General features: G+C 37.9%; 3 protein-coding genes across 3 annotated transcripts; 2 read left to right on the top strand and 1 right to left on the bottom strand.

The window, feature by feature from the left end:
- Positions 1 to 544: 544 nt before the first annotated feature.
- On the top strand, positions 545 to 6,785 carry shmt1 (serine hydroxymethyltransferase 1 (soluble)). The gene is made up of 12 exons (XM_067375772.1): positions 545 to 736; positions 1,657 to 1,752; positions 2,053 to 2,198; positions 2,330 to 2,445; positions 2,557 to 2,717; positions 3,726 to 3,807; positions 4,160 to 4,372; positions 4,808 to 4,924; positions 5,573 to 5,695; positions 5,820 to 5,936; positions 6,086 to 6,196; positions 6,282 to 6,785. Exons 1-12 carry the CDS (start codon positions 560 to 562, stop codon positions 6,452 to 6,454), a joined length of 1,632 nt encoding a protein of 543 aa, XP_067231873.1. The 5' UTR covers positions 545 to 559; the 3' UTR covers positions 6,455 to 6,785.
- A 249-nt stretch (positions 6,786 to 7,034) lies between these two features.
- On the bottom strand, positions 7,035 to 11,495 carry smcr8a (Smith-Magenis syndrome chromosome region, candidate 8a). Its single transcript, XM_067382387.1, has 2 exons — positions 9,216 to 11,495; positions 7,035 to 9,086 (listed from the first exon to the last, which is right to left on the bottom strand). Exons 1-2 carry the CDS (start codon positions 11,339 to 11,341, stop codon positions 8,639 to 8,641), a joined length of 2,574 nt encoding a protein of 857 aa, XP_067238488.1. The 5' UTR covers positions 11,342 to 11,495; the 3' UTR covers positions 7,035 to 8,638.
- Positions 11,496 to 12,277: 782 nt separating this feature from the next.
- Positions 12,278 to 20,785, top strand: top3a (DNA topoisomerase III alpha). Its single transcript, XM_067382385.1, has 19 exons — positions 12,278 to 12,457; positions 12,558 to 12,617; positions 12,708 to 12,781; positions 12,886 to 12,961; positions 13,042 to 13,150; positions 13,526 to 13,669; positions 13,763 to 13,933; positions 14,027 to 14,130; positions 14,280 to 14,354; positions 14,973 to 15,055; positions 15,298 to 15,505; positions 15,586 to 15,771; positions 15,867 to 15,996; positions 16,084 to 16,197; positions 17,156 to 17,321; positions 17,451 to 17,597; positions 17,717 to 17,839; positions 18,922 to 19,652; positions 20,588 to 20,785. The coding sequence occupies exons 1-19, from the start codon at positions 12,287 to 12,289 to the stop codon at positions 20,740 to 20,742; spliced, it is 3,027 nt and encodes a 1,008-aa protein (XP_067238486.1). The 5' UTR covers positions 12,278 to 12,286; the 3' UTR covers positions 20,743 to 20,785.
- The last annotated feature ends 911 nt before the right edge of the window (positions 20,786 to 21,696 follow it).

The following is a 21,696-nucleotide window of genomic DNA, read 5'->3' as shown; positions in this document are numbered from 1 at the left end:
CCCTTTGAAGCTGCACTGAAACTGTAATTTTGACCTTCAACAGTTTGGGCTCCATTGAAGTCCACTATAAGGAGAAAATCCTGGAATGTTTTCATCAAAAACCTTCATTTCTTTTCGACTGAAGAAAGACATGAACATCTTGGATGACATGGGGGGTGAGTAAATTATCACGAAATTTTATTTTAAAAAGTGAACTAATCCTTTAATAGTATTCTTGAACCCTTCTGAGGAACTGTTTTGAACTGTTTTAAAAGGTGCAGTTTTGTACTTGATGTATTTATATTGACATTTTGAAGTCGTTATAAGTGTATATATATATATAAATTTTATATATATATATATATATATGTATATGTATATGTGCATTATAAACACTGCAAAGGTCCTTCAAATATATATTTTATTAAACATATTATTGGTTTATATAAACATATTATTGGTATTATCATATTGGACACAACCCCTACCTTTGTTCTCTCCCAGAGTTTCCTCAAGCATTACAATAGCATTTATGAAGTCTAAGATATCAAAATGTAAGTCAAAAGAAGAAAAAGCAACAATGCAGGCTGTATCACGCCAGTCATTAGTGGGCGGGGCAGGAGGTCATCGACTAGCCACGCCCCGCAGCGTGCTCATTGGTCTCCAAATTTCGCGGACTTTGGCACGAGGAAACCTAAAAGAAAGAAAACTGACATTGAAAGTTATTTGGGACGCACCGTTCATCACGTTTGTTAAGGTAAGTGGAAGAACATTTCCACTGTATGTCACAGCTAAGTTTAAAGCTTAGGTAACATAAAGCAGAGTTGTGATTTAGTGGATCAAATCAAAACCTTGTGACTGTGCATGTGCTCCACATTCTCGGCCGATGAATGCCAGTCTGTTACACTTGTGCAGATAGGTGCATAAAGAGCGCGTGCACATGATGCTATATAACATTTCTATGTCAAAGAATCGCATCGTCTCCGTTTTTATTAGGTAACGTTGCACGCTTGATATGTAACGTTTTGTTACAGGATGTATTTCGCGGGAAAAATGTAACCCTAAAGGCAGTAGTTCCGGTTTATGTGCCGCTCTATAACTGCGAACCTAATTTTATTTTACCCCTAAAGTTGGTAACAAGACATGGGAAAACCTACTCAGAGTTTTGTTTCGTAACCTGTCAGAAGCGTGCTCTGCACTGGCAGCTGCAGTTACATCATTTGATTGACCGCTGAGCAGTTTTTTTTTTTTTTTTTTTTTTTTTAGCTTTTATTGTTATATTTTCTGTTTTCATTCAGTTTTTGCCTGTTTTAAATATTCCTATCTAACTTATTTCACATTGTTTGAGTAATTTTAGTACTTAAGGTTAAAAAAAAAAAGTAAAATATTGTCTTGTTTCTGCTTTATTTCAGTTAGTGACAACTATTGTTATAGGTTTTAGTTAATAACAACTCTTCAGCTTGTGTGCACTACACTGCAGATTCCCTAATACCAGTCTAATCAAGACTAAGTAGTTATAGAACAATAAACATACTGTGCATTTGAACCAAAAATACTCTGCTTTAAAGTTTAAGAACTCAAACTCAAGTGCATTAATGCTTGTATTACTAATGACGCAACTGTATGTTTGTCATATGGGAGTCTTCTCACTTTAAACGACAACATATTTTCCTCTAGAGATCAACCATGGCTCAGCTCAACGGCCATAATAATAAAACATGGGAATCTCATAACCAGATGATGCTGGAACCTCTGAGCACAAATGACCCTGAGGTACGTGAGTGATTATATAGTAGTCAACATTTGGAGTGAATCCAAAAAAAAATTATCAAAGTTGTCCTAAGAAGAAGGTTTTGATCTACTTTAAATGTTGACTACTATATATACAACTATACCCAAATCTATATTATTTTGAAAGCATGCAGTGAACCATGAGTGATATTGTGAAATCGAGTCTCCTAGGCTATATAGATCTGCCATGTGACCGACAGCTTTGGCCCATTGCTCAACTCAATCAAAACAGCTTGTGTCATTGCTATCTGTCTATAGTGTTAATATATTTGTTTGCACTAGGTATTTGACATAATAAAGAAGGAGAAGCGGCGGCAGACGTATGGATTAGAGCTCATTGCCTCTGAGAACTTCACTAGTCGAGCTGTTTTGGAGGCTCTTGGTTCCTGCATGAACAACAAATACTCTGAGGGTTATCCTGGTCAGAGGTGACTATTGTGCAGTGACATTTTACGTACTGTTATGTTGTTGTAGCAATAACATAAGTATTATATAATTTACACTTTCATATTGAAAAATGGGCTTGTGTTAAATGTCAAAGTTTGTTTAATGTTGTAAGATATTATGGAGGCACGGAGCATGTTGATGAACTGGAGCGATTGTGTCAGGCGAGAGCTCTCAAGGTGTACGGCCTCGACCCGGATAAATGGGGCGTGAATGTTCAGCCATACTCTGGTAGGCTTGTTTCTGTGTCACTGGACTGTTCTTGCTATAAGAGATGATGTAACATATGAAACATTAACTCAAGCGCACATTGATCAAAATAAAGTTTATTTTTTTCCTCAGGGTCACCTGCGAACTTTGCTGTATACACAGCCATCGTGGAACCTCATGGGCGGATCATGGGCCTTGATCTTCCCGACGGCGGCCATCTCACCCACGGCTTCATGACTGACAAGAAGAAAATCTCAGCCACGTCCATTTTCTTTGAGTCTATGCCTTATAAGGTAACCTTGTGATTAGAATTTGCATTGTGCTAAACTCTTCAGTTAATTTCAACATTTACTAATACATGATTAAAATCAAAAGTTGTATCTGTTGATATTGTTTAATTGAAGTGAACTAACATCAACTAACCATGAACGGTTGTATTTTTATAAAATACAAAGATTAATAAACACTATTACTGTATTACTCATTGATAGTTAGTATTAGTTAAAGGGATAGTTCACCCAAAAATTAAATATTATTCCATGATTTACTCACCCTCAAGCCATCCTAGGTGTATATGACCATCTTCTTTTAGACAAACACAATTGGAGATATATTTAAAAATATCCTTAGTCCTCCAAGGTTTATAATGGTTTATAAGTGAATGGATGCATTTGCGTAACACAAATATACTTATTTAAAACCTTATGAAGTAAAATAACAAGCTTATGGCGCGACAGCTATACGCATTCGGCATGCGTCCAAAAAGCGCTAACTTCCATGACATAGTACACAATGATATGACATACTACATGTTCACTAGAACATTGTGTAGAACGCCATGGCATTGTGTACTATGTCACGGACGTTAGCGCTTTTTGGACGTACGTCAAATGCGTACGGCTGTCGTGCCGGAAGCTTGTTATTTTACTACGTAAAGTTTTAAATAAGGATATTTGTCTTACGCAAACGCATCGATTTGCTTCAGAAGGTCTTTTTTTGACCCTCTGGAGTCGTATGGATTCATTTTTTTATTTATTTATTTATTTTTTTAATGGATGGAAGCATTTTAAAAAATGCATTATCATCAAAATCTGAGCAGCCATTCACTACCATTATAAACCTTTGAGGACTATAATTTTTAAATATATCTCTGATTGTGTTTGCCTGAAAGAAGATAGTCATATACACCTAGGGTGGCTTGAGGGTGAATAATTTTCATTTTTGGGTGAACCATCCCTTTAAAGCTTTAACTAACATTACAATAAGGTCCCATTAGTTAAAGTGTTACCATTGTTTTCCAGGTAAATCCAGAAACTGGATATATTGATTATGACAGACTTGAGGAAAATGCTCGCCTCTTCCACCCAAGACTAATCATTGCAGGTCAGCGTAGTTTCTTATGAAATCTGAGGACATTTTGAACTACAGGATGTAAAGTATTCATAATTTTAGTTTTTGGACAACACATTTTTAACATTACTTGAAAACCCATTTTTTTTTTCTCTCCTTGTTTTCTATTCTGACAATTTTAAGAGATTTTTTTATATATATATCAACAACAACAATACATCATGCAAAAAATAATAGCATTCCTTTTTTCTGCTATTAGTCGGACAAACGGTCCGCCCAGATTCACATCATTAGTTGAGCCAGTGTTGCTGGTTGGGACAATGTATTTTAACATTGAAAGAAATGACAAACGTCACTTTTAACGTTTCTGTGTATCATTGTTAAGGAACCAGCTGCTATTCCCGTAACCTGGACTACAGTCGGCTGAGGAAGATCGCAGATGAGAATGGAGCGTATCTTCTGGCAGACATGGCTCACATCAGTGGTCTGGTGGCAGCAGGAGTCGTCCCATCTCCGTTTGAATACTGTGATGTTGTTTCCACCACGACCCATAAGACCCTGAGGGGCTGCAGGGCAGGAGTCATTTTCTTTAGGAAGGGTGAGTTCATTGTGAACTGACCTGTCACACTAAATCTAGGCTGTCATCGTCAGTTTTGGGGAAAGTTACTATTAAATGTAATGCATTACAATATTACTTATATTGAAGTAAAATGAATTGGCAAATTCACACCAGTATACACACCTATACATAAAATATATGCATTATCATATTATATATCATATTCATTTTGAGTAATATTGAAAACAATGCCTCTGCACTTTCTCCCAATTTCTCTCAACACGGGACAAGAGAGCTGTCAGTCAATAAATGAGAGAACAAAGTAACTTTAAAGTAACTCCGATATTTTGCTACAAATTTAAAAGTAGTGCATTACTTTACTTGTTACTTGAAAATAGTAATCTGGTTACATAACTTGCGTTACTTGTAATGCGCTACCCCCAACACTGGTCATGATACACTCTTGAATTTCAGGAGTTCGTAGTGTTGATGCAAAGACAGGCAGAGAGACCCTGTATAACCTGGAAAGTCTGATTAACCAGGCCGTGTTTCCTGGACTGCAGGGTGGCCCTCACAACCATGCCATTGCAGGTAAGAGCTGATGTCCTCCATGTCTTTAATATACAGGTTAGATAAGTTTGCATTTACACTAGGGATGTTTATGATTTAATTGACATTTGATTAAGCTTGCTGTTTAATTTAGTTCAGTAACCATGCAATCAGATGCTGAAAACACTATACGTACAGTCATCTGATGCTAGAGTGCACAAGTGTTTATCTATATATAAACGCCATAACACCACTTGACAAAAAGCACCATTCATTTGTTGGCCTCCCTGTATCATCCCAATCAACAGTCATGTCAGTGCTCGCCCGGAGAGAGCTTGTAGGGACACTGTAATCTTACAATGACCAGTGTAGTGCTATGTTATGCCCTGGATTCAACCTGAGTTATTACTTGACTTAAATTCCAAATTAAGCAAATTAAATTTATACTATGTACAAACTATGTTCATGCTTAATACATAAATGTATTAAAATGTAGTAAACTTGTCTTATTTAAATTAAACCGTAAATATGCATTAATATTTATTGTTTGTTGTTATTCCTTAAAAATAATTACTAATTAAATTTTACACTTATTAATATTCCTGAAAATTGGCATACTTAATCTAAGATTTGACATTCTTATTCTGCTTTCAGATTTTTTTTATTTGTTTGTTTCTTTGTGTTGTGCAGGGGTTGCTGTTGCTTTGAAGCAGGCTCTGACTCCAGAGTTCAAGACCTATCAATTGCAAGTTCTGGCAAATTGTAAGGCTTTAGCAACCGCCCTAATGGAAAAGGGCTACAAAGTTGTTACAGGTGAGTTCCTTGTAAAGATTTAGAATTTATAAATTATAGGTAGATGAAACCGTTAGCTGAGGGTGATAGAAGTTGGATACAGAAGGTCAACTGTGTTCACTTGTTCTTTCGTTTATAAATTTAGGTGGCTCTGATAATCATCTCATCTTGGTTGATTTACGTTCAAATGGTACTGATGGAGGAAGGGCAGAGAAAGTGTTGGAGGCTTGTGCCATTGCCTGCAACAAGAACACCTGCCCAGGTGCCTTTATAAATTCTCCATTAACAATACTTGCGTAATTGACCCATTCTTTTACAATATATTTGATCTTGTCTGACATCTTTTTGTATGTTTTACTACAAGAATAACCATTTTTTTCCAATGATCCCTCACCCAAACTCTTTATGAAGGTGATAAAAGTGCCTTGCGCCCCAGCGGCCTTCGTTTAGGATCTCCCGCTCTTACATCTCGAGGACTATTGGAGGACGATTTCAGTAAGGTTGCAGAGTTCATTCACCAGGGTGAGTTCGTTTAAAGCAATAATATTAAAGAATATCATACAAAGTTATAACCTACCTCAGATATTGATTGTGTAACTGCCCTTAGGTATCGAGTTGACATTGGAGATACAAAGAAACATGAATCCTAAAGCAACTCTGAAGGAGTTTAAAGAGGAACTGGCCCAAAATGAGAAGTACCAACTGAAAATAAACGAAATCCGAAAGGAAGTCGAAGACTTTTCTGGAAAGTTCCCAATGCCTGGGTTGCCAGAGTTATAATTACTGTCTGAATTAATGACTGAAATAAAGATTTTTGATTTGACGGGCACAGAGGCTTGAATATAGCGCTTGGCGGTTCAACACATTCATCATGCACTTCAGTGTCATGATTTCCCTTTTAAATTAATAATTCAAATGATCCATTTGTCTTTAGATAACACACATTGGATTGGTTTCTGTACTCTTGCTTGTGTTTTTCTTGTTTCTGTGGTTAAACTCAGTGAATTAACCTGGGTAATGAAAGTTTTACTGTACCACTGAAACAGAAAATATCCAACTGGCACAATAGATTTGTGCATGCAAAGCAAATAAAGCCTATTGTAAATGAGAACCTGACTGGACCTCTGTCTTGATAATTGAGTATAAAATTTACTTTTCGCTGTTACTATTTGCCATAATAAGTTTCCATGTGTAAGTCATTACAAATTCAGAATGAGACCAATCATGTGCCTTTAACTACCTAAAGGAAAGTATGTTTTTGCTGAATACACAAACTGTTACAGGGTGTGTATAATGGCATTTAATAAGGATGTGATGCACATGGCTAAATCAGAAATAATTTAATGAAATTGAAGGCAGAGTAATTTCACAGTGGGCAGCAACTTAAAGCACACAGATGACCCTCAATTTACTTGACTTAACATCCATTAATATTTTAGCATGAAGATTACACCTCACCCCAGACAAGCTCACAATACTGTCTTCAAATAGATTTGTGAACAGTAGCAACAAAACAGAATGATTTGGACAGATACAGCAAACAAGGTTTGTTCAAAACCAGAAAAAAGAAAACCTTCTTAGAAGATAATGTGCGTATAATGGTATGGCTTATTCTCAATTTACATTCAACAGACTGCAATTAAATGCTGAAAAATCAGTCTCTGACAAATTGTTACAAAGGCCAATAATTACTGGGCAGCCAAACAACTTAATATTAAGACACACTTGTGATGAAACGGCGGTGGTCTGTAATTCTAGACTACAACTGCAATCATGCAGTAGTGGGAATAACAATTACAATGTAGTTTTGGCAACAACCACCACTATCGTTCATTTCACAACACTGCAACAGCCATTAGAATCAAGTGCCACTTCATCCACACAGTTACTCATGCTGACGTTGCTTGCACACAACTTGGACAACAATTTATATCCATTTTAAATATATCTAGAAAAGCTGAATAGTACAACACATGAGATACAATGTCTATAAATGCCCCCATATTTTGCCATTGTTACATTTGTGTGTTCTTCAAACATGCAGAAGATTGTGTAACAGTTCTCCACGATGTGACATGCAGTACATTCATACACCTTATCACACAATTACATTAAAACACAAAGGGCAGTTGGCTCAATTGCAATTGTTGTTTAACAATGTCTGTAACCTTTGTTCATCTTTGTATTATATATATAAAAAAATCCTCAGATTTTGTCCACTAGAGAGGGCAGAAGGAGCTAATTTGAATGTTTTTCCTATATTAATAATCAATTAGTGCATTAATAAATCTCAAGCTCAGAATGCAAGAATCAAAAAGCTAATAACTGACTGATCCAAATTTTTCTGCTAATTAAAATGCATATAATGCAGTTCATAAGGCTGTTGGTCAATGGTAAACAGCAGCATACTTAAAAGAACGTGTATTGTAAAATACCCTTCTGATGCCACGCAAGTTATTATGCTTGTGATTTTCAACAGTTGCATTGCTTATGAAGGCAAAAAAGCATTAATTATTAAACAGGCTACCAGGACCAGATTAATTAAATAGTGATTAGAGACTCTCCTGCTGTTGTTCCTGTGTAGCTATAGCCGTTAATGAAAACAAGCCTGTAACAACACATTTAAAAGAGCCCTCTTTAAAACATGTGCTTGAACAATGGTGAAATCTTGCTGAGTCCTAATTTTATTATTACAGAGCTTCTGTAAGGTCTTAGGACCATATGAGGAACCAATTTCTCAATTTTACGGAAAACGGTTTGGCAATAGATTTAAATATGCAACCTTTACTCTAAACAAACAGACCACAATCTATAACACCAGACGTTCAACCAGCTGCTTCCTGGAATGCCATGAGGATATTCACAAAAAAAAAAAAAAAAAAAAAGTGATTACATTCAATACGTTTGGTCTCCTGATTTTAACCGGGGTTGGTTAATGATGAACAGATAGTGGACTGGACACATTCAGATTTTGTACAAATAGCTGGTGGAGTAATTAAAACAAAAAGACTGGTTGACCCACTTGGAGGAGCCCTGAATGTAATGCTGCTTGATGAGCTCACTCAAGTACTGGACGATTTTACTCTCCTCCACAGTGTAGCCGAGCTGCAACAAGAAATTAGTCCTGCGTGATGTTACCGAGCCCTGGTCGTTGATGTCCATGGGAAGGTGAATGTGATGGCAGAATGTGTAAAGGAAGGCCTTGGCTGTAAGCTGAGTCAACATACCCTGAACATGGAGGAAGTAGGTGCTGCCACGTTTGATCTGAGTCCTGTGGTCCGCCAAATGGCTTATTAGTGTTCCTCTGTACGGTGGACACCGGAGGGTCTTGTTGTCACAATCCAAAATGCCAATGTAACGGCTGTATCGATTCAAAGAGTGGAGGATGCTGGATCCAGTCGGGGAGGCAGCTCTGGAGAAAAGAAGAAGTCAAAATAATAATCAATCACTTTGCACTTTTGGTCACTGATTTAAAGCATTAAGTATTGACTAACAATGATAGAGTTATTGATTGACTACAGGTCACATTTTCTCAACATACCTCTGCAATCCAATAAGTTTCCATCTCTGCAAGTCTGTCAGCTGAAATGGTGTCGTAAGCCACGGTTGGATGGTTTCACCATACTTGCCGAGATTGGGCACAAAAACGAACAGGGCGTTGACCAGCTTCCTCACGGTGCTCTCGTCCACCCCCAAAATAACAAGCGTTCGGCCACTCAGAAGGCAGAAAATGGCTTGCTGAGCAAATGGATATTGCCTGATGAATCGAAGAGCGCTGTGACCAGCTTTCTTTTTCTGCTTTAGCGTCAACGCACTGCCATAAGTGAATGGAGACACCGCTCGGTCAGAACTGGTGGAGGCGCTCATGAAGCTTGTACTATCAGAGGCATCTTCGATATTAATTTTTGCCACATCCTCTGAGAGAACACAAGTGTTTAGATCGGAAAAAGTCAGTCCCATGGTGTTGGGGCTCTCTGCGAGGGCTGACTCTTCGAGGATGTAGTTTACCTGTAAGGCAGGATCTCCTTGAAAAAGAGACAGAGGTTCTTGGTTCACAACAGTGTCGCCACAACACTCCTCGGCGAGCTCAGGTAAAGGTTCCTCAAAAACAAAACCATCCTGTCCAATACAGCAAGCTGCATCCATCGGGACTAGATTCCCATCGGATGACCAACGTGGGACTGCAATAGAATGGGACGTATTTTCAAATGAGGACGCAACGGATACCTTGCACTTTCTTTCAAGGCCATCAAAGTAATGTAGACTGGAAGGACTAACACCTCCAAGAGCCTCGATGCTCTTGTCGCTACTTAAACTCCCTTTGGTCTCCGTGTCGGCGGCCTCTGAGGTTTCCTGCGTGATGTCAGATGTACTGGATTCAGGAGGCCCTTCCACAGACTCCACGCCTGGCTTAGTGTGATCTACATCTATGCAGGTGGTGTAGGAGTCAAGACTCAGCGGCTCACCGGATAAGTTCAGAATGGGGATCGTTGGGTTGTTGGAAGTGATATTGAAGTTCTTTGAGGTTCCTTCGTCCTCCCAGTCACATTCGGATTCAAAGAGAAAACTAGTAACTCTCTGTTTGCTCAGAAGAGCCCTGTCAATCTGGCTGGTATAAATAGAGCACAGATCTCCTCGGAATGACTTCTCGATTACATTTAGCTGCTCTAGAGTTTGGTGGAAATAGCTGGTATCGCAGAGCTCTTCTAATGTTTTCAAGCGTTTATCAAAGCACTTTGCAGATTTGGCCTTGATGAGCTGAGGCGTGTAAGAGGGCTTTCTGCTATCGCTTTCGGATTCCACAGTCTTATCTGCAGTTTTGGAATTATTACTATTTTGTGCATCATCTGATACACTTGTGTCAGCCTCGCACTGTACAAAATCCATACCTCTCTTTTTTCTCGAAGGATAAGATGTGATTTGCCTCAGTAGATCTTTGTGTTCATAGATAGACTTCTCCATATTTGCTAGTTCATTCGCCTTCTCAATAGCTTGTGTGGAATAACAGCCATTGTTCATTTTCTGCTGCTCCTCCTCTTTGTGCAGCACCAATCTGGTGTACTCCAAGTCTTTCAGTTTCTTTTCCAGTTCATTTGCAAAAGCTTTCCTGTTTCCTGATTTGAGAATTTCTGATGCCTTGGAAAACTCGGATGATAGTTCTTGGAACTGCTGCATGATCTTCCTTTCGTCTGCGGAAATGTAGGCCATGCAAAAGGGCCGTACGAATCCACGAGCCTCCAAGTCGTACAGCGTCAGATGATGGACGTAGGCAAAAGCTCCTTCCTTGGAATCACCCAGGACGACTTTTGAGTCCTCCACAAAATTGAGCTTTGGATAGTTACTGCCAGGAGGATGTCCGACAAAAGATGCCTGGTAGTCCACAGACATGATGCGCAGCGAGAAGTAGTTAAGGTCAAATGTCCCGCACACTTTGGGGTCATTGGGAATGGTGAGCAAAGGCTGTGGACCAACCTGCTCCGAAAACTCAGAGATGAGTATGAAATCTTTCGAGAATTTCGCAAAGGATGTCTTCGTCCATGGATTTGCATTGGCAGTATGAGTAAACAAAGGCACAGAAAACTCCTCTGGAAGTGACAGTGGATCCAAGAACGAGTCCCCAAAGTCATCTTCTTTGGTAAAAGCCACCACATCTGGTGAGCCAATCATGTTCTCGGAGTATATCCAGAGACATCAGCAGAAATATCCTTCCATGTTCAGTATCTGCATCGATGAAAGCATACTATTTCACATAGACATCATTTTGAAATCATGTTGTGCACTGAGGAATCCTCTCTCTCTCTCTGTGTTATAGTCCACTGAGCCAGATCACGATCTGCTATGCATGAGCTTGAAGACGATGCTCTCCAGCCTGACAGACCTTTCACGTCACCTGCCATAAATCTGACACATCGGTCTGCTTATATAAACCTATTTATAATCGGCCATCTATGTAGTATATCTAGGCGAAATCACCGCTGTTACAGTGTGCTCCAGCCGCTCACTACACTGACATCCTCTGAAAGCAGCCATATTTAAACGATCGTAGCCTTCCCACGTGACTATCCTGATGAGCGCGCGGCTGTGTTTCGAGACCTAGCGAGTGCCCTAGCTAGACAGCACTTTGGAGGTTCGCAGCCAGCGGACGGTGCTCGAATATCCTGCCTAGGTAGTAACGGTAACTAGGTTTTGACACACAGAAATGGCATTTGTTATGACGGGTTTTCGAGTGGAGAAATTACATTATTCGTGTCATATGTTAAGACACGTTCTTATATCTTTGGGAGTTACACTAATTATTTTTTTGTATTTAGTTTTTGACATTTCTTTGGGGGAAATAATACACAACACAGCCATACGGCATTCTAACACATTGCTTTACGGTATTTTTACGACAATTCTCGTCAGGCGCCGGAATTGGAAGTTTTTACAGAGTTGATTCATCTGCTGTGTTCACACTGCTGTGTATACTTTCGCGGATATATTTTCAAAACTTTCAGTTGGACACTGATATGTTTTATCTCAGTTAGCTTATAACTGTCATGGTTTTACGTTACGCTAGTTAGCAAGCTGCTGTTAATATGTTTTGTGATCATGCGCCGCTAGATCACAGTTATGAACGTTTTGTATAGATCACTAAGAGTGACAGTTCATAGTCAGTTTTATAGGCAAATATCTGTAAACATGATCAGACGCACTCAGATTAAGAAAGTGCTTTGTGTTGCTGAGAAAAACGACGCAGCTAAGGGCATAGCAGAGATCATGTCAAATGGGAGGTCGAGAAGAGTGAGTGTTATTTTGATCTATAATGTCAGACCTTATCAAAAGAGTCGTTTCTGTTATTTATTGGGATGATCGTCATTGTTATTGAATGTTTTCTTGACAGAGAGAAGGCTACTCTGTCTACAACAAAATATATGAGTATGAATACAACCTGTTTGGCCAAGTAAGTAGTTTTGTTTTGGTTAACCACTGAAAAAAACTGTGCATGTAAGTTAGTCTTTATGTGCTAAGCATGGTGTTTATTTCTTTACAGAACGTAACTGTAAGCATGACATCAGTATCAGGGCATCTCTTGGGTCTTGAATTCAAAGCTCCTTTTCAGAAATGGTAATATATATGTTGGTAACACACACACACACACATATGGATGATAACTAGCCTAATAACTAACTATAGTTTATATAAACTTTATCATGTGGTTTGATTCACAGGCATAGTTGTAATCCAGTCCTGTTGTTTGATGCTGAGGTGGAAAAGTATTGCCCTGAAAACTTTATACCGATCAAGGTACTAATTTCCATTCATTCAGTTAGGTTTATTTTTAGAATATGAGCTTGTTGCAAAAACAGTATATTTACATTATCCAGAGGACTTTGGAGAGAGAAGTAAGACAGTGTCAAGCTCTGGTCATTTGGACTGATTGTGACCGAGAAGGAGAGAATATCGGCTTTGAGATCATTGATGTCTGCAAAGCAGGTAAGTTTAGTATATCATGTACTGGTGCTGTATATTTCTATTTAAAGTTGGCATGAAGCAGATGTTGCGATAGACTTGTGATGCATATTCGAAAAAGAAAAATTGTATGGCGGGACTCATCACATGGTCGTCGTTTGCTGTTGCTGTGATGTCATGTGAGTGACAGGTCGTCCTGCCCTCGTGCCGGTAAACACGTCATCAGAGAAGAAAAGGGATGTTGCTGCAAGAGATTATTAATTAAAGATTACGAGGGCACATGAAATAAAAAATAGTGCTGTAGCTGTACACAGAATCGCGGATAAAGCTGCTGTATTCTATTAAAAGTAAGAATTAACTATTTTGATCTCACAGTGACTGTGATATCTTTCAATTTAGTGAAGCCAAACATTCAGGTCTTCCGTGCACGGTTCTCTGAGATCACCCCAAACTCCATAAGAAGAGCCTGTGAGACCCTCACTGAGCCGAATATCAACATCAGTGATGCTGTGGATGTGAGACAGGAGCTTGATCTCCGCATTGGTAGGCATTTTAAAATATCAGAGAACATGATCACAAACTACTTTCTTATAGACAATGTATTGTGTTTAACTTATATACATTATGTTCCTTCAGGGGCATCGTTTACCAGGTTCCAGACATTACGCTTGCAGAAGATATTCCCAGAATCTCTCTCCGATCAGCTCATAAGTTATGGCAGTTGTCAGTTCCCAACCCTTGGCTTTGTCGTCGAGCGTTTTAAAGCAATTCAAGCCTTCGTCCCTGAAACTTTCTTTAAAATCAAAGGTACTCTGATTTTTTTTAATTTCAACTTCACATTTAATATTGATGAACAAACTGCTTTGTCACATACGCTTACTATAAATTTCTGTTTGATAGTTGTCCATGAGCCTAATGAAGAGGAATCGGTAGAATTCAACTGGAAGAGACATCGTCTTTTCAACCACACAGCTTGCCTTGTGCTGTATCAGATGTGCATGGAGGTCTGTGCTTCTGCTTACCTTGATAAGTATTTTTAAAAACAACATTGCTTTTTAATTGTTCCTTCATCAGTTTTAAAAGAATGTTATGAGGTCATTATTCTCTCATCAGTAGTTTTCTGTGCTTGGCTTTAATCCTTTTAATTCTTTAGGATCCCACGGCGAAAGTGATATCTGTAACAAGTAAACCAAAAAGCAAATGGCGACCTTTACCCCTTGACACTGTGGTGAGTCTCTTGACAGATTTTCAAAATAAAATTTCATGTATGTGGACACCCAAACATCACACCCACACATGACCATTATTATTACAATTTAAAATAACTGATTTCTATTTTAAAATATAATTTATTCCTGTGATGCAAAGCTGAATTTTTAGCATCATCACTCCAGTCTTCAGTGTCACATGATCCTTCAGAAATCATTCTAATATGTGGATTTTAAGCTCAAAAAAACATGATCAGTGTTGTAAACAGTTTGGAAACTGCGATGCATTTTTTCAGGATACTTTTTTACTGTCACTTTTTTATAAATTTTTTGCTTACTTGCTGAATCTAAGTATTAATTTTCTTTAAAAAGCCTTACTTAACCCTAAGCTTTTGAACGGTAGTGTACATTTTGTTGTACAGCAAACAAGTTGATTAATATTAACAAATTTGATAGTTTTACAACTATATACGCAATTGTCATTAGCTACTAAAGTTGTTTTAAAAGTGCAATTTCTCGAGTGACTTGTGCCCAGAATGACCCACAAATGATTAGTGCTATTGCATGAGTTAAGTGCAATTAACTGAATCATGGAGAAAAAAATGTAATGTATATTAATGTCTACTTTTTTTGGTCAGGAACTTGAAAAACTGGCTTCAAGAAAATTGAGGATAAGTGCCAAAGAAACCATGAAAACGGCAGAAAAGCTGTACACTCAAGGGTATGTTATTGGTTATTTCATCCACGTCTGCGGTCTACAGCAGTGTTTCCCACCTGCCAGAAGGTTTTTGATGTTTCCCTATTCAACACACTACAAAGCTGATGAGTTGTATCAGGTGTTTTAATTGGCGAGACACCTAAAACGTTCTGGTAGGTGAGTCCTGAGGACTTGAGCTGAGAAACACTGGTGTATAGCATGTCTGTTGTGACCCTTCACAAATCAGCCTGTTTGTTTCCTTCCAGGTTTATCAGTTATCCTCGCACTGAGACCAACATGTTTCCACAGAACCTGAACCTTACCCTGCTGGTTGAGCAACAGACACAAGATAATGAATGGGGAAATTTTGCTCAGCGCATTTTAGAAAGCGGTGGGCCCACACCTCGAAATGGAAACAAATCAGATCAGGCCCATCCCCCTATTCACCCCACCAAATACACCAACAGTTTACAGGTGAGCAACCTCTCTGTTTGGACCAGAGCTGCAATTATCTATCGATTTACATGATTAATTATTTTTTCTTTTTTTTAAAGGGAAATGAAAAGCGGCTATACGAATTCATTGTACGTCACTTCCTGGCCTGTTGCTCCAAAGATGCTCAGGGTCAAGAGGTGACGGTTGAAATTGAAATAGCTGAAGAGAGATTCTCTGCTAGTGGATTGACAATCATCGCGCGCAATTATCTGGAAGTGTACCCTTATGACAAGTGGTACAATAAGGTGATTACTACTCGAAGCATAACACATTTTACAGCCGACCATATTGAGTTGAGTTTTGTTTTCTCAACAGGTGTTGTGCCTCTTTTTTTGCACAGGTAATTCCATTATATAGACCTGACACCACGTTCCAGCCCACAGCGATTGAGATGGTGGAAGGACAGACCAGTCCACCACAGCTTCTGACAGAGGCCGATTTGATATCGCTCATGGAGAAGCATGGCATTGGTACTGGAACTTATCTGTCAAGTTTTGTACCTTAAATGTTTTTAAATAATAGAGTTATGTGACACTCAGCTTGAGTTGTTGTCGCAGGTACTGATGCAACACATGCTGAACACATTGAGACCATAAAGAGTCGTATGTACGTGGGGCTGACGGCTGACCAGAGGTTCCTTCCTGGAGAGCTCGGCATGGGTCTTGTTGAAGGTAACAATATAAATACAATTTTAGTAGTCTTGAAATCTGTAAAGAATGGTTTAAAGTGCCCCTATTATGCTTTTTCAGATATTACCTTTCATGTAGTGTGTAATATAGCTGTTTGTGAATGTCTGCAAAGTTTCAAAGTTCAAAGTTTATGACAAATAGAGTTATTGTCTTCCCAATGAAAGAACCGATTTTGAACAGCTTTGAAATGAGTTTGAAACACTTCCTGCTCCAATGTTTTTAACAAATTTGCATAATGCCAGCCTATGGTTTTCATTGGCTGCCCATGAAAAATTACTATTTTGACCGGCCCTCAAACACTGTTGTTGTAGCCGAGGCCTGAAAGAGTTTGGTTCTTGTTGTCGACATGTCGAGAAGATGCTGTTTTTTGTGCTGCAAAAGCAAATCCACTTTGCATGCACTTCCAAATGAAGTCGTCTCGGATTCAAATTGATACTTTAAAATTAACGCCATTGTTACGTTTGCATCACTGTGTTTACAAGTACTAAGGAAGCCTCCAGAGGTGAAATTCAGATGGCATGGTAATGGGTGTTTTGTTTCTGACATGGACTGTAAGCTGTAGACCAATCACAATAGCCTGGGCCATCTGACCAATCAGAGCAGAGTAGGAAAGGAGTGGTTTAGGGGAGCGTTTAAAAGAACACAGAGGTTTTTGAATTTGCAAGCGCTCAGTGAAGAGCATCACTGATGTCTATTTACAACAAGTTTCTGAAGCATTGATCATTGTAGCCAATCACAGACATCTTACTGATGTTACTGAAGTCGGTACTTTTGACAACACTATATTATGAGAAAATTTAAATGTTTTTTTTTTTTTATCTTGGATGCATGCAAACCTATTGTAGGAGTCACCTGAAACAAAATTAGGAACCTTTAAAATAGCATAATAGAGGTACTTTAATCTCTGATTTGTGTGAAATTGAGTGTTGCATTGTTTCAGGGTATAACTCTATGGGGTATGAGATGTCTAAACCAGACCTGAGAGCGGAGCTGGAGGCGGATCTTAAACTTGTGTCAGAGGGCCGGAAGGACAAGGCTTCTGTCCTCAGATATCATGTGGCAAAATACAAAGCTGTTTTTATTGAATCCGTGAGGAAGGCAAAGAAGTGAGCCACTTATTTCAATTTCGGTTACACTGCAAATATACAGCTCTACTTCTATACTCTGTGCAGCTGGCAATTACATTTTTACATACAAATTTGAATTAAGTTTAATTGTTGTCATATTGTGGGCAGATTGGATGAAGCCTTGTCCAATTATCTGGGCCCGGCTCAGGAGATTACCGAACAGGAGCAAGGAGAGATGGAGATACCATTACCTGTGCGAAAGTGTCCTCAGTGTAACCGTGACATGGTGCTGAAGAAGAAGAAAGACAGCACAGGGTGAGACAACACCATGGTTTAAATGAACAGTTTGGGTTTTCAGGTTGAATTTGGAATGGAAATGGATTGTTGTTTGTTTACTCCTCTTCTGATCATCCTTTTTATCTCACTCTGTGCAGGATGCTTCTTTCATGTATGGGATATCCAGCTTGTAAAGCAGCCGTGTGGTTTCCAGACACAGTTCTGGAGGTCAGCAGAGATGAGAGCATCTGTTCGACGTGCCGTCCACATCCGGTCCATATGTAAGGATTGTGGTACTTGCGTTGCTTTGTAATCATTTTAGTATTGCAAAGCACTTATGCTACCTTCAAAACTTTGGGGTCAGTAATAATTATTTTTAAAAGAAATTAATACTTTTAATAAGCAAGGTCACATTAAATTGATCAAAAGTGACAGTTAAGAAATCTATTTCAAATGAACGCTGTTCTTCTGAAGTTTCTATTCATCAAAGAATCCTGAACAAAAAGAGTCACGGTTTCCACAAAAATATTAAGCAGCAAAACATTTTCAACAATGATATTAATAAGAAAAAATGTTTCTTGACCACAAAATAATCATATTAGAATGATTTCTGAAGGATCATGTGACACTGAAGACTGTAATGATGAAAATCCAGCTCTGATTACAGGAATAAATTACATTTTAAAATAGATTAATAAAGACAGTTCATTTAAATTGTAATAATATTTCACAGTATTACAGTTTTTATTGTATTTTTGCTCAAATAAATGTAGTCTGGAAGAGACTTATTTTAGAACATTAAAAATATCATACTGATGCCAAAAGTTTTGAACGGTAGTGTATTTTTGATTAAAAAAACATCTTTACAATAAGGATTTATATGTTAACTTTATTTCATGTGATAGCTAATATGAAATATTGAGTAATATTTTTACAGCATGTACTTAAGGTTCATTTCTATCAATATTAATACATTTAAAACTCATCAAGTTGTGTATATTAGCATTTTTAAACAATTTTGAGGACTGTGAACATTCATGAATTAACAACAAACAATATATTTATAAATTAACATTAACCATCCTACATTAATAAATGCAGAAAAAAATGTTGTTACTTGTTAGTTCATGATTCATAAGGCATTAACTAATCTTAACAAACTGAACCTTCTTTTAAAGTGTTAATGTTTGTGTGTGTGTGTGTGTGTGTGTGTGTGTGTGTGTGTGTGTGTGTGTGTGTGTGTGTGTGTGTGTAAATTTGTGTTAATAAACCATAGACAGTAAGACCAGTACCACCTATTAAGAAAGTTAATGGGTTAATTTTTTAATACTTACTCTGGTTTTATTCCTAAAATCTTTGACAGGCTGAAGTTTAAATTCAAGAGAGGAAGTTTGCCACCTATGATGCCCCTTGAATTTGTTGGCTGCATTGGAGGATGTGATGAGACTCTCAGAGAGGTCTTGAACTTAAAATATCTCAGAGGAGGAGAAGCAGATTCTGCCTCTCGGATTAATAACAGCTCTAGTTCAAATCAGCATCATGTACCTAGAATCAGCTCAGCACCTCCATCCAGGATGGAGAACGTGAGACCTCCAGCACCCAGACCCCGAGCCGATAGCAACCGCCCCCCTGCCAGTCTGCCACCTCCTCGGGCAGCACAACCACCAGCTTCAGCCCAGGGCGGTGCCATTGTGTGTAACTGTGGTCAGGATGCCCTTCTTCTCACTGTACGCAAAGAGGGTCCCAACCAAGGCCGTCAGTTTTACAAGTGTAACACAGGGGATTGTAAATTCTTCCTGTGGGCTGACCAGCCGACTGAGCAGGGAGCGCCTGGAGGAAACAGAGGGCCCCTAAGTCAGAATTTTCAACCTCCCAGGCCTTCAAATAGCTTTGGGAACATGCCTCAACAGAGGCAAAACAACAGAGGATCTGGAGGTGATGAAGGTGAAACCATGTGTAACTGTAATGAGCCTGCAGTTACCAGGACTGTCATGAAAGATGGGCCAAACAAGGGCCGAATGTTCCACACCTGTGGGAAACCACGTGATCAGCAGTGTGGGTTCTTCCAGTGGGCAAACGAAAATGTGGCTCCAGGTATAACGGCAGTCCATCATGCTTTTGAACTGAAAATACTGTATATGCATAGGCAAAATATAATTGGAATATCTTGAACAGGATCATTCTTACATAGACTGCCATTTGAAAGTTTGGGGTCAGTATTAATTTCCTTTTTTTTTTAATAAAGGAAATTAATATTTTTATTCAGCAAAGACATATTAAATGGATCAGAAGTAACTATAACAAATTTCTTTTTCAAATAAATGTTGTTCTTTTGAACTTTATATTCATCAAAAAATACTAAAAAAAAACAAAACAAATGGATGACAGTTTCCACAATAATGTTAAAGGGTTAGTTCACCCAAAAATGAAAATAATGTCATTTATTACTCACCCTCATGCCGTTCCACACCTGTAACACCTTTTTTAATCTTCAGAACACAAATGAAGATATTTTAGTTGAAATCCGATGGCTCAGTGAGGCCTGCATAGGGAGCAATTTTTGGGTGAACTAACCCTTTAAGCAGCATAGCGGTTTTCAACATTTGTAATAGTTATAAGAAATGTTTCTTGAGCAGCAAATCATCATATTAGAATGATTTCTGAAGGATCATGTGACACTGAAGACTGGAGTAATGATGCTGAAAATTCAGCTTTGCATCACAGGAATAAATTACATTTTAAAATAGATTAATAAAGAAAACAGTTGTTTTTAATTGTGATAATATTTTGCAATATCAAAATCATTAAGCAGTTTTACCAACCCTAAACTTTTGAACACTATTTTACTTAAACATCCCAGTAAACTCCTAATCAGGTGACACATTATTTGAGACATTTTGTCATTCGTTTGGTTTCTACCTCTCTCAAGTTGGCTTTGTTTTGGATTGTGCTACATATGTAAATACTGAATTTCTTCAATATTTTCTTTGTTGTTAATAATTAATTTACTTTTCCTCTCACTTTTCCAGCCACAGGTTTTTCTGGGGGAAATGGTGGTAAACATCCTGGGAACAAAAAGGCCGGCACTGCCTCGAACAAGCCTCCCAATGCCAAAAGGCCGAGAACCTGTGGAATATGTCATGAGCCGGGTCATACCCGGGTCACCTGTCCTCAGGGCCAGTGAGAACAATATTTCCTGCAGTTTTTGTAAAATACAAAATACACATGTAAATGAAATTAATGTTGTCTTATGTATAATTAATGTTTTTTTATGTATACATAATAAATTGTACTGTGTAAAATAAAATTATTTTAAAGTAAAACATGTGCATAGTCATATATTTTTAATGAATGAAATGTTTACATATTGCATGACCAAAGTCAGCTATATATTTTCATGTATAAAAGCCCAATTTATACTATAAGAAATTGTATATTATAAATGTGTTAATACTCACTATAGATGCATTTTTTTTTGTTTATTTTAAGGGGAGACACTACAGGCAAAAACACTGTTTTTTCAGACAGGCACCTGTCAATTTTGAGATTTTTTCAGACTGGTGGAAAGAAAACATACAAAATACACTTTTAAGTGTACATTTTATAGCACTTTATCTATTTGCATCTGTAGATTTCAATTACAGTAAATATCTTTAAAGGCCGTTTTCTCAAAATGATTTTTTTCTCCTGCTCGGAGTCAGAAATCTCCACTTCAGCAGAACTTATATACACCAAACTTTACAGTTTTATTCCTATCTATATTCTATATGGTTTCTATATGGTTTTTTACTGAGGGATTTGTTGATATATAAGCCTGATTTTATGCAACATTTTATTCCTAAAAATATTGAAAATTGTTTTTTTTTCTGGCTGTTGATAGTATTTTCTGATTTATGGAGTGATAAAAAGAGATATCCCAAATTCTCTCTGTAAAAACCTTTTAATTTAATATGTAATCAATCAGCTGGGGTAGTATGGTGATATCTGTTAGTTAATTTTTTTACCCTATTCATCTGGGGTGTCTCACCTTAAAGGATTAGTTCACTTTTAAACAAAATTTTCCAGATAATTTATTCACCCCCATGTCATTCAAAATGTCCATGTCCTTTCTTCAGTCGAAAAGAAATGAAGGTTTTTG

The sequence above is a fragment of the Chanodichthys erythropterus genome, chromosome 3 (assembly GCF_024489055.1).
Source record: "Chanodichthys erythropterus isolate Z2021 chromosome 3, ASM2448905v1, whole genome shotgun sequence".
Lineage (NCBI taxonomy): Eukaryota > Metazoa > Chordata > Actinopteri > Cypriniformes > Xenocyprididae > Chanodichthys > Chanodichthys erythropterus.
The sequence above is the reverse complement of the archived record's forward strand: the minus strand, read 5'-3'. Positions and strand labels throughout refer to the sequence as shown.